Source organism: Manis javanica, chromosome 8 (assembly GCF_040802235.1).
Source record: "Manis javanica isolate MJ-LG chromosome 8, MJ_LKY, whole genome shotgun sequence".
NCBI classification, from domain to species: Eukaryota; Metazoa; Chordata; class Mammalia; order Pholidota; family Manidae; genus Manis; species Manis javanica.
This window is the reverse complement of record NC_133163.1, coordinates 90,461,906-90,473,703: the sequence shown is the minus strand read 5'-3', so window position 1 is coordinate 90,473,703 and position 11,798 is coordinate 90,461,906. Positions and strand designations below refer to the sequence as shown.

The 11,798-nt window shown below is 55.3% G+C and overlaps 1 protein-coding gene across 6 annotated transcripts in view; it reads right to left on the bottom strand.

Moving 5' to 3' along the window:
* Positions 1 to 1,458: 1,458 nt before the first annotated feature.
* Positions 1,459 to 11,798, bottom strand: part of PAK6 (p21 (RAC1) activated kinase 6) — a 32,771-nt gene continuing 22,431 nt past the window's right edge. For all 6 annotated transcript variants that reach the window (XM_073211627.1, XM_017667720.3, XM_017667719.3 and 3 more), the window contains 7 exons: positions 10,700 to 11,353; positions 6,038 to 6,535; positions 5,776 to 5,909; positions 5,289 to 5,415; positions 5,053 to 5,178; positions 4,456 to 4,590; positions 1,459 to 3,067 (listed from right to left, as the gene is read on the bottom strand). In XM_073211627.1, the coding sequence (XP_073067728.1) occupies positions 2,900 to 3,067; positions 4,456 to 4,590; positions 5,053 to 5,178; positions 5,289 to 5,415; positions 5,776 to 5,909; positions 6,038 to 6,535; positions 10,700 to 11,353 (1,842 nt within the window). In that variant the 3' untranslated portion in view covers positions 1,459 to 2,899. The remainder of the gene's footprint in view (positions 3,068 to 4,455; positions 4,591 to 5,052; positions 5,179 to 5,288; positions 5,416 to 5,775; positions 5,910 to 6,037; positions 6,536 to 10,699; positions 11,354 to 11,798) is intronic.

Here is an 11,798-nt window from a genome sequence, read left to right as displayed (position 1 = left end):
CCAGGAGGTCTGGGTTGCTCATTGTGTGGAAGGTGCTGTCATCTTTCAAGTGTCACTGATGTGGCTTTCTGACTGAATGTCACCTTGGGCCCTCCTTCTTGGGTAAACAACCATGAGGGCTTCTCTCCGAGGAAATTTCAAGGGCTTGGTGGTTGGAAGTTTCTGAAAAATTGACAGCAGATCTTTTCTGTCTGAACTGAATTGTGTTTGTGATTGACTTGCGCTTCTTGCAGATTTCTTACCAGACCCAGCTCTGCAGAACTTACATGGTTCACCTCATTTCACTCTCCTGCACCTCCTCTCATTGTCAGCCCTGGGATGTTGAGGCTGTGGTCCTCTCTAGCTCACTCCACTTCAGAAGAGACTTTTCTAAACATTTTGCTTTTCCAACTCTTGTTGCTTTCATCACCGTGGAGAGTCACCCAAGCCACTGGAGCTTGGTGCCCCAAGATCATGCTCAGAACTGGTCTCTGTGGGAGGCTGAATGTTGTGCTTTTGGAATGACACTGTGTGGTGGAAGGACTATTAGAACTCAAAAGAATAGTTAATAAATCCAGTATTATTCAGTTGTGAGAATTGGCTTCTCTTTGCCACTCTTGACTCTGGGCTCCCTTTGGAGAGGTGGAAGGGTGCCCTTGCTTCCCACAAAGGTTTTGTCTTCAGTCAGCCATCATCCCTGCCAGCTCCACTGTGGCTGCCTCCTGAAGGAGAGACTCAGGTGCTGCTTCCACCTGAGCTGGTGGGACCCTGGGGCCAGGACAGCTGTCTAGGTGGGCACTCTGTGGGGAGCAGAAGTTGTGTATGACCCTTGCTCCTGGTTAAGAGGTTTTAGTGAAGCCTGGTGTAGTGGGTAGGATGAGATCTCAGGAGGAAGTTGTGGAATCAGTGTCAGAGCTGGAAGTTGAAAGATAATTTCATCCACCTCTCCCATTCACGGGACTAGAATCCAGATGTCTTGATTCCCAGCATTCACTGCACTGCTCTTGCACAAATCCTGTCTCCCTCAGTCTCAGAACCAGAACAGAGACTTTCTTAGAAGCAGTTTCAGGCTACTTCCTATGAACTGCCTGAAGAGAGCAGCCTCTCACTTTCCAGGGAGTGAGGAGCAAAAGGGAAGAGGGAGAAGCTGATGCAAAGTGGTCATCAGCCCCAGTGGCTGCCCCCAGGCCTCCTGTGGCACATGGCCCTGGCTTTCCTGGCTGGGCTCTTCTCCCTGAGAAGGAGCCCCATCCATCTCTCAGTGCTTTCAGTCCCAAGGGCCTTTCACTTCCTGTTTTCCTCCTTCTCTGCCCTCATTTTGAACCCACATGCCCCCAGGGAGTTAGTTTTCTGTGGACCAGAGTGACCGCTGCAGAGCTCAATGTGGGGGAGGAGGGAGGGCCACACCAGACACCCACTACAGGGTTTCCAGCCTGAAGACAGCCTGGTTCCACTCCCAGAGACAACAGGAAGCCCAGAGGTTTTGAACACTCAGTTTAATTTAAAACAGGCACAAGTGCAAACAATTCACAAAAGTTTCTAGGGAAGATGCTTTTGTTTTTAAAACTCAGACCCTTAAAAAAAGTCCTTGCAGTTTTTTTTCTTTTGCCCCAAAGCAGGTTGCTAGGGAGCAGATGAATTTAAAAATATTATCTAGATAGGGTCCAGACACCTGGAATTCTACCCTGCAATTCCCTGTCTCACAACAGCCCTGAAGGTAGGGAGGGAAGGAGGACAAGGAGACAGGTGTCTGAAGAGACAGCTAGGGGCAGATGGTTTGCACAGATGGGTGCCCATTTTCCTGACACAACGGAACCCCAGGAGCTGGTTCACCTCCCTTACACCAGGATGTTGAAAAGAATGAGTCCCTGATGACCTGGTTCTTGAGATGAAGCTCACATGTAGAACAAAACTTGTTTCCTCACTGTTCTGATCTCTGGCTCGCAGACTCCACAATACAGGAGAAACTCAGAAAACCCCAGGATGGGTTAGACTCAATATAGACCCCTTCACTGGTCAGGTAGAAACACAAGACTTATGAGGTGGGAAGCCAGGCAAAGAAAGCAGGTCCCTTCAGAACAGAACTTAGTGGGAGAGGGGATGAGGGAGCCTTACTAAATTAGCTGTCTGTGGGGGGCCTGAAGTCCAGGCTGTAAGGGTGGCCTTCCTACACACCCACACCCACACGCGCGCGCGCACACACACACACACACACACACACACACACACACAAATACACACACGATGTTCTCTCCGTCCTATACAGTGAGACCACCTGTACCACCAATTCCATTCTTCCTCTTTCACCCAGGACATTCCCTCCTCCCCTGTCCTGCAAGCAGGCTATTCATAGTTGGGATCAGGCAGTGCAGGGAGAGTGCTGTCAGCACAGGTGGGAAGGTGCCTTCACGAAGTCAGACACAGGGAGGAAGATGGATTCAGGCAGTAAAAACCTTCCCTGGGGCCCTCTCAAGGCCCCAGGGCTTGGAGTTGGAGCTGGGAACAGCAAGTATCCTGGTGAAGACTGGCAGTCAGCCCTCTTGGGTGGCCTGGGATGCTAGTGTACAACCATCTTTAAAAAACCACTGCAGCTTTTTCTGCTGTGTTGGCCACAGTGGCCAGGAGTGCTGATCTCCATGTTTCTTAGAAATATCCCTGTGCAAATAACAAAGGATCATCCTGTAGAAGTGGTCTCCATCATCCCAAAGGCAACTGGGGACTCCCTTGGGAGGGAGAGAGATGGAGGGGCAGGTCCGGCCTGGCCCAGTGGGCTGAGGGGCAGGAGGGCAGGGGTACGACTTCACATTCAATCTTTGGAGAGAATACTGATAGGATGAGGCAGGCAGGCCCTGCTGGCAGACGAGCTGCCCAGTGTCCCCTGCCTGTGGGCACAGGTGGCAGGTGTGCTCTGGGGGAGGGCTCAGCAGGCAGAGGTCTGCTTGCGGTAGAGCTGGATCAGGGGCACCAAGCACTCAGGCAGCCCCGTCTGCAGCAGGAAGGGGTGGTCCAGGAGCTCCTGGGCCGTGGCTCTCTCCTGGGGGTCCCGCACCAGCATCCGTTCCAGGAAGTCTCGCAGCACTGGAGAGACCTGTGGAGACAGGATGGTGCTGCAAGGAACGCAGTTTGCAGTCACTTTGGGATGACCTATCTGCCTGACCCCATCACCATTTGAAAGTCTTGAATTCTCTCCTTTTTCACTTCCTGGTTCAGCACTTTTTGGATTATCAGGTACCAGGTAAAGGGAATCAGTCCAGTCCAGGAGCCAGTCTACCTTGCGGGGGTGCTGCTGAGTAACGGAGTATGGATGCCTGGAGCACTGAGGAACCGGGCTCCAAATACAGCCCAATTCCCCACTTGGCTTTTCAGGTCCCTCAGCATTCAGGTTCTGTGGTTCTGTGGAAGGGGCATGGGATTGGTATCAGTGATTCTGTCTGGGTCTATCCTTGATCTGGGCAAGTTGCAGTTTTCTCTAGACATCAGTTTTCTCATCTGCAGACTGGGCTATGAAGATGTGTTTGCCCTGTTGGCCACATAGGTCTTTAGTGAAGATAAAAAGAGGTCAGTGATGAAGAAGTGTTTTGAAAAGTAGAAAAGAACAAAGTGAGGTCTGAAAAGGAAGATTTCTTTATTGCTCTAAGCTTTAGAGGCTAAGTTGAGGGTTTCTTTTGAGCCAGTATGTTGGGATGAGGCTGAGTCTTGGTCTGTTATCAAAGGCTACATCCCTTGGGGAATTAGCCATTTGGAAGTATCCCCTATCTGCTAATCTGGGGGCCAGGAGTACAGGCTTCAAGGACTGGCTGTCTTGGAAGGCATTTCCTGTCTGTCCTCCCATCCAGCCATGTTGGGGGCCACAGAACGCTTTCCATTTAGGGACTGGGCTTCAACCCTCTGGGACGTTTCTCATTCTGGCCACCAGAGGTCAGTGCCATTTTGCAGCTCCGTGATGACCTGGCCACCAGCAGGGGGTGTCTACAGGTAAGGCTTGTGAGTTTGGGTAGTTTTGCAGAAAAGGGTTAAACACACACTCGCATAAACAGGTTTTAAGGCAAAAACTGCGGCTCAGATGTGGTCAGGATGTGCACTGACAAAGGACAAGTCAATTTGCTGTGACAGACTGGGAACACTGTACCATGGTACGGCTTCCCTAACAGATGGGGTGAAGGGGTTCCTGCTCAATTAGCTTCTCCAGAGTCCTCCCCCGGACATCAGGGATTCTTAGCAGCCTTAATTTCCCTTCTCTTGGGCTACTAGCAACTGCTGCAGGAAATTTGTTAGAGGCACCATGAAGTTTGGATGTGGCTGTGGCTTCACACCTCAGGGCAGGTCTGTGTGGAGGAGAAAGAAGAGCCTTTTCTGGGAGCCCAGACCCTCTGGCTGCTGTGGAAGGGAGAGGCTCAGCCTGGAAGACCAGGCTTCTGACCTCTAAGCCTCAGGAAGAATGGTGTCTGCGGGGCCCCACCTTGTGCACCAACTGACCTTGTGAGAGTTTTTCAGCTTGGGTGGGGGGCTGTCCCGGAGCCTCTTCATGGCTTGCACTGGGGAGTCGCTGAAGTAGGGTGGCTCCCCATCCACCATCTCAATCACCATGATACCCAGAGACCAGATATCTACCTGCAGGAGGAGAATGTCCCTGACTCCACCGGCCAGCGTCTGGCCCCTTGGTAGCAATGCACTGCAGTAGGTGGGAGCTGCTGGGCCCAGCTCCCCTTGGTGAGTCAGCCTGCTTCCTGGCCACCTGTGCTGTGGTCAAGTACTTCCTGTGTGAGTGACCACTGACTGCAGGGACATAGCAGTCAGCCATCTCTGAGGAAGGCCATCGCACATGGGTAAGCCTGGCCATACCCCACCCTGCCACTGAGATGGGGGTGAGCATTTTCAGGATCAGTTTGTGGCAGCAAAGTCACAGTCAAGAGCAGACTCACCCAAGAGGGGCAGCAGGTAGGGTATTGACTAAGTGGAAACTTTAGAACCAGGGCTTTCTTGGTGGCACTGGGCATCCAGAGAGGCCACAAGTGGACGAGCCTTGAGTTCCCAAGCCTCTTTGGGCGACTGGGGGATGGAAGGAACAGTTACCTCAGTCGCATACAGGGACCTGGAGATCACTTCAGGAGCCATCCAGTAGGGGGTTCCAACCAGGGACTTCCTTTTAGGGACGTCTTTGCTGATCTGAGCACAGAATCCAAAGTCGGAGAGTTTCACCTGGGTTGGGGTGAAAGGGAGAAGGACGTGTGAGGTGAATCAGGGGGAGGAACCGTACTGGAAGCAGGGAAGTGGGAGGTATGGGTATGCCAGGATGGGAAGGGCCCTACCCTGCCATCGAGGGTCAGTAGGATGGAGTCACTCTTGATGTCCCGGTGGATAACACCCTGGGCATGCAGGTAAGCCAGGGCCTGCAGCACGGCCTCACACACAGTGGCGATCTGCTCTTCATTCAGCCTGGACGGGGGAGGCAGGGCCAGCAGTGGGAGACAGTGTTAGCTTTGGCAGGGCTGCAGGGCAGATTGGCTGGACAGAGTAGATGCCCCTGGTACTGGGCCCCACCGCTCCTGGCAATGTGTGCAGGAGTCCAGTCAGGCCAGAACTCTGGTAGAAACGGGCCTGGGCCTATGCTGGAGACTACCGTATCTTCCCCACTCCCTTGAGATCCCTGAATCTTTTAATCCAAAAGACATGGGGGAAGGGAGCTGGGGGCAATCTGAAAGACACACCAAGACATCTGGGTTCAAGGCTGCCCAATATCACCGTCCAGTGGTGGGGGCAGCTAGCACTCGGGGCCCAGCCCTCCCAGATGCCCACCTGACTTGAGAGACGATATCTGTGAGGGCCCCGCCCTGCAGGAACTCCATAAGCACCCACAGCTCGTCGCCCACCAGGTAGCTCTTGTACATCTCCACCACGTTGAGGTGCTGGTAGTCCCTCATGATCACCACCTGGGGGGCAGGTGAGGATGTCTGAGTGCTAGGCAGAGTCCCCACTGCCCCCACTCACAAGTGTCCAGCCTGGCTCTGTGCTCACTGCCTATCCAGATGCCCCACCCATGCCCTGCTCTCTCCCCCACCTCATTAAAGAGCAGCTCCCTGCGCTGCTGCTTCCTGAGGTCCATCATCTTGACGGCCACCTGGCGGCCTGAGTGCTTCTCCCGGGCCAGGCAGACGATGCCTGTGGAGCCCTCTCCAATCTTCACGTAGCTGTCCAGCAGCAGTCGGGGGTCACCCTGGTCCACCACCATCCTGAGTGCTGCCTTGAACTGTTCATGTGTCACGACACCCGCGTCCTCTCCAGCCAGGGCACCCTTGGCTGCGGTGAGGTCCTGGGGCAGGTACAGGTTGCTGGTGCTCATCTGGGTGTGCCGTGTGCGTGGGGAGCCCGCTGGGGAAGACCGGCCTGGAGGCAAGCCAGTGGCTGGGGCTCTGCGGAGGGACTTCTGGGGGCTGCTGGTATCTGAGGTGGACATAGGGTTGAAGGTCCCCATGGGCTGGTCTGAGGGCAAAGACTGGGCCTTGACCACCAGGCTTGGGGGTGCATCTTTCTGTGGTGGTAGGTAAGAGGAGATGGGCTGTAGGAAGAAAGAAAGAAATGAAAAGAGTTTGTCTATAGGAGCCTTTGGAGCAAACTTCCCAGGAGCAGGGGTTGGCTGCTATGACCTCTGGACATGGGCAGGGTCTGACAGAGCCTGGAAGGGCATCAGACCAAATTGGGGAGGTGCTACAAGTGAAGATTCTCAAATGGAGTTAAAGTCAAAATGTAGTCCTACTCGGGGAAACCAGCCCCCAGTGTCTGGTGAGCAGTCCGAACAACAGCTCTTTACATCCACTCTGCTGACCTGGGAAGACAAAGAAAGCTGAGTTCCTGGGGTGTCCTCTGCTGGGTATTTCGTCCTGAGTATACTGACAGCAGCCCCTAGGGATGCCATCAGCAGGCAGTCTTCCCTCTGAGCTATGGGGCTGCACTGGGAATCTGGGTCAGAGGCATTCTTCACTCCCCCAAACCCAGCCCCCAAACACCAAGGGCTCCCATGGGTGGAAGAGGCCCTGAGCAATGGGGTAGGGGGTGGGAGGCTGTGACTGGGGCCCAGAACAGGGCAGGGAAGCCACAGCAGGAGACTGAGGGCCCTGCTTGTACCTGACGACAGGGAGTCTGCCTGTCTCTGCTGTGAGGCATCGGTGCCGATCCTCAGGCCGCAGGGAGGGAAGGTAGAACAGAGTGGCAGACTGACCCCCATAAGCCCCATTCAGGCCCAGTCCGGAAGCCTTTGAGGATCCTTGCCTTTCCAGGCTCAAGCCCTCCTGCCAGCCCAGGCAGGAAAGGGTCTCCCCCTTGGGTTCTCCCCAAGGAGCTGGTGATGTGCAACCTGACTCTTCCCACGGATTATGTATTTCAAAAGCGGCACCTGGAGCGGGCCATACCTGTCCTAACAGAGGCACTTCAGGGGCTGCAGAGAGGCCTCCTTGGACAGTCTCAGAACCTAGTGCCTACCTGCTGTCTAGGCACCCAGTAGCTCCTGGTCCTGACCCCCAGAGCTGAATCAGCTTCCAAGAAATCCCCTTGGGCACTCAGCTTGAGCTGAGCTACTTGATCAGGGGTCCCAAGTCTGGGCCTTGGGCACCCCCAGGCCCAGCAGAGCCTTTTTAACCTCTTCAGCCCCCTCTCTCTGGGCTTCAGGGCTCCCACCCACACCCAATCCCTGGCCTTGCCTAAGGCTGAGCATGTGCACAGGTGCCCCTGCCAGCAGAGATCCATGCTCACTATGGTGCTCTGCCACCCCCAAGGGTGTGCGAGCCCCTGGCAGCCTGTGCCTGGCTCAGCCTTGGGCCTTGCAGTTTAGGAGCCAGGAAAGCCTCCCAGCGCTGCTGTGATCACTTCATTCTGCCTAGTGAGCTTGTCTGGACAGTAAAGAGATTCCCCCATGTCTTCGCTGGCACCTTATCCTTCCTTACCCACTTTTCCCCACTCTGTGTAGTGAAGCAGTGGGACCTCTGGATGGGGTGTCAGGACTTGGGTTCCCGTCCTGCTTTGCTCTGACTTGCAGTGCATCTTAGGTAAGTCACCCTCTCTGAGCCCTAATCTCCTCTGTAAAGGCACAGTGATCTGCGGCGCTGTGTAAAATGCATATTGTCAGGCCCCAAAGACTGCTTGAGTAGGTCCCTACAACAGGGACTCTGCATTTTACAGGCCCCTGGGCCTTGATGTAGGAGGGGTGGACCACACTTTGAGCAGCCCTGGACAAATGGCCTCTTTGATTCCCTGGCCTCAGGAAGGCTGCAGGAGGGCTGGGACTGGGCGTGGAGGGAGCGTGGCCACCATTGAGGCAGTGAGGCCCTGTCCTGGGAGCAGAGGCTCTGCGAGATAGCTTCCAGCAGGGCTCACTGCATCATGTGATCACTGAAGCAGCCCCCGAGGCCCTGTGAAAAGGCTGCCCACTGGCCTGCAAGGTGTGCACTTAACCCAGAAGATGTGCTCTGGAAGCTGTGCAGCGCTTGGGGACCCTAAAAGTACCTAAAGCTGCTCCTGAGGTTGTTCTAATGCCCTCTGGCCTCTCTCCCCTCTGAATTTCTTGGGAAGGCTGTAAAAGGATTCCTTTCACCTTCTGGCCTCCCGCTGGGGCTCTCTCTGCTCTGTGGGTGAGTGGGAATGGTTGGGAGGGGTGAACACAAGCCATGTAGAGGGCCCAAGAAGAGGCATCTGCTCCCCATCTGCTGTCAAGGAGCTTGTGGGAACACCACTGCAGGGGCTGGCTGTGCACAGGGGACCATGGGTGCAGTGCAGGGTCAGAAGCAGCAAACAGCAGGGAGCTAGTGAGGAGCCCAGCACTGACGTGGTCTTGAGGTCTTTTTCACTCTTTAGCCAAAGTGAGTGACTATAGGCCAAGCTGCCTGGGGCTGAGTACAAGAGCCCTGGGCCACAGACCCTCCTGCAGCCATGCCTGACACATTGTGGCCTTTGGTGGCCTGACCTACAGGAGCAGCTGTGAGTGTCCAGAGCCTACTGAGTATCTACAGGTTGGTACTCAGTAGAGTGTGAAAAGATGGACAGGAGATAAAGGCTGGGTGGATGGCCTGTTCCCTGCTGTGGGGTGCTAGCAGCTGCTCAGAAACATGCATGTCAGTGCCCAGCCTGGTGTTGACACCTCCTTTCTCCAAATCCCTGAAGCCCTGCCACAGGACTCCCCAGAGGCCAGGTAGCAATCAAGTTCCATTCTCACCTCCCTGGCAGTGTGCACTGTCCTGCTCCCACCTTGGTTTCCCAGGGAATGTCTCCCCAGGGGCACAGCCTTCCAGAGACCCCTCATTCCACAGACACTTATATTCCTCACATGGGCATCTCAAGCCACATCTCATCTATTTGTCCTCCAAGACTCTGACCCATGGGGGATTCCAACCCACTGTTCTTTGTCCTGTTGAAGGCCTGGAATGTACAAAGCCCAGAACTTTCTATGGGTGCTGGGGCTGGCAGTGTCTTAGAAAGGTTGAGGGTCTAGGCCATGCCCCAAGCCCCCTGTCCACATTCAGGCTGGACTGCAGTCATGCCATTGCCCACAGGGAGGACCAGGCTTGTTCTTAAAGCCCTTTGAGGAGGGGTGGCCCTATCACTCATGCCACTGTAAGTCAGAAGTTGTTTCTTGGGTCTGACTTACAACCCTCGTGCTGCAGCCTAAGCTCATTTCTGCTTGTCCCTCAAGAATTTAGAGATGCTATGATCAAAAAGCCTTCCTGAGCAAGAGGCACGAGCCCAGAGGACCCTCTCACTCCTTCCTTCCCTGACTCATTTGAGGCACCTGCGGGTAGTCACACCCTGTCTGAGTCAGTCTTCTCATCTGCCAAATGGGAAAGAATGTTACAGACAGGATGTCATAGGAAATGGAAGAAACAAAAACGTTCTCTTCTGCCTGCCAAGATATGTCACCATTATGGCTCCCTTTGCTGTTTTCTGTTTTCCACACACACACAAAAAAAAATGTGCATTTGGAGCTGTCACACATGCCAAAAGTCCCCAGTCCTGCTGCTCCTGGGCCCAGGCAAATTCAGTCCTTTAGCTTTTTAAATGGCACACAAGCTCAAGAATAAATCATCACAGAACTGTTAAACAGAACAATGACCAACTGAAAATGGAAAGGAAGGAAAAAGGGAGAAAGGGAAGAATCCCCACCAGAGAAGGGTGAACATGCACATTTTTGACACCTTAGGGAGAAGCAGTCCAGGAGCCTGGCATGACCTCAGGAGGGCACCGGGCAAGCGAAGGGTGCAGGTAGAAGAAGCTCTGAGAAGAGGGAGGCAGAGAAGCTGCCCGTGCCCAGTGCTGGAGCACCCTTCCCTGATGGGGTCTGGGTGGGGCTGCTGGCCACTGGGGATTGGGGAGGGTCTGGGCTTGTGGGTAAAGACGCTGCTTTTCAGGGTGGGGGTGTGCCTACCTTCCAGTGTGGTCTGCCTAGATACAGCCGGCAGCAGGGTAATCTGGGGTGTACCAAAAACCCCTCTAAGGGCCCCCAGAAAATGAGATGGCTTGTAACCTCTGACTCACACGTGCTCAGCCTTTGGAGGACAAGGGCTCAGGTGGGTCAGGGTAGAAACCTCAGCTGAGGCTGGGCTGGTTTATCATTTCATTCCCTCCCATTCTCCCGAGCCTCGCCTGTAAGTGGGGGAGGCTGGGCAGGGCCTGTCTCCCTGACATGCATTCCCCAGTGGATCCCTGCCCGGCTGAGGGTGGCCCCAGCGTCACCTACCTTGCTCTGTGGTGGAGGGCCTGGCTTGCTGCTGCTCGGAGGGGCCGGGGCAGAAGTAGACAGGAACATGCTTCGAAACAGCCTGCACTTCAGGCTGCTTTCCTGGGTCTTGGGGCTCAGCCTGCTCTCCCCGCCCGGCCTGCCCATGGCTGAACCCACCAGGCAGGACTGTGGTCGGGCCTCTTCAGACCCCTGCCTGGCAGCCTTGGTGCCACACCTCCCCGTGGCTGGGGGGGGTGAGGTGCCAGGTGGAGAGCTCTGAAGGCAGGTGCCCAGCTGCAGGCAGCGCTGTATGGCACCCTGAAACTCACTGGGACCCAGCGACTGTGCCTTGGCGGCCAGCCCATTGGGTAAGACCTGTGGGCTTTGTGGCTTGGGCCATGGCATCTGCCTTTGGCCTGCTGGTGTGCCCCCATTGCAGCTGAGGTAGAGGCCATGGGGGTCAGTGCGCTCAGACTGGGGGCTCTGCAGGTACATGTCCGGGTTGGCGGCCCACTGGTCATCCCCCAGCAGGCCCAGGGACTGTGCCCGCCGCCGGCTGGTGGGGCTGCGGCCACGCAGGGTGTTGGAGCTGATGACGGACAACTTCTGGATGTCGTTGAGCAGCCCGGAGATGTAGCCATCCACAGGCCCCAAGCTGCCCCGCACCACTGTCTGCAGGGAAGGAGAGGAGGGTGAGTGAGCAGCCCCTTCATGGCAGGGAGGGGTGGTCTGGGACCAGGTCAGAAGGCCTCCCAGGGACCTTGGGGGAAGAACACCTATGGGCCTTGCTTGCTGTGTCAGCCACCCATTCCTTAATTTTTCAGCCATTTAGAAGTACCCACAGTAGGTCAGGCCTGTGCCAGGGCAGGAATACAGGGGTAAAGCCCATATTTAGGGGCAGACAGGTGAGGAACCACAGGGTTACCCTCCAGCATGCCATGCCTTCTGGGAGGTGTGCAGAGCTATCAGAGGTAGAGGGGACCAATCCAGAGCTCTGCTCCACGCACACTGGCTTTGTGGCCTCCAAACCCTGACAGGGTCCCTGACCCCCAACTCCTACCAGGCTCTTGGGTTCTACCCTTCTTGATTCATGCAGCTAAATTATACCAGCACCACA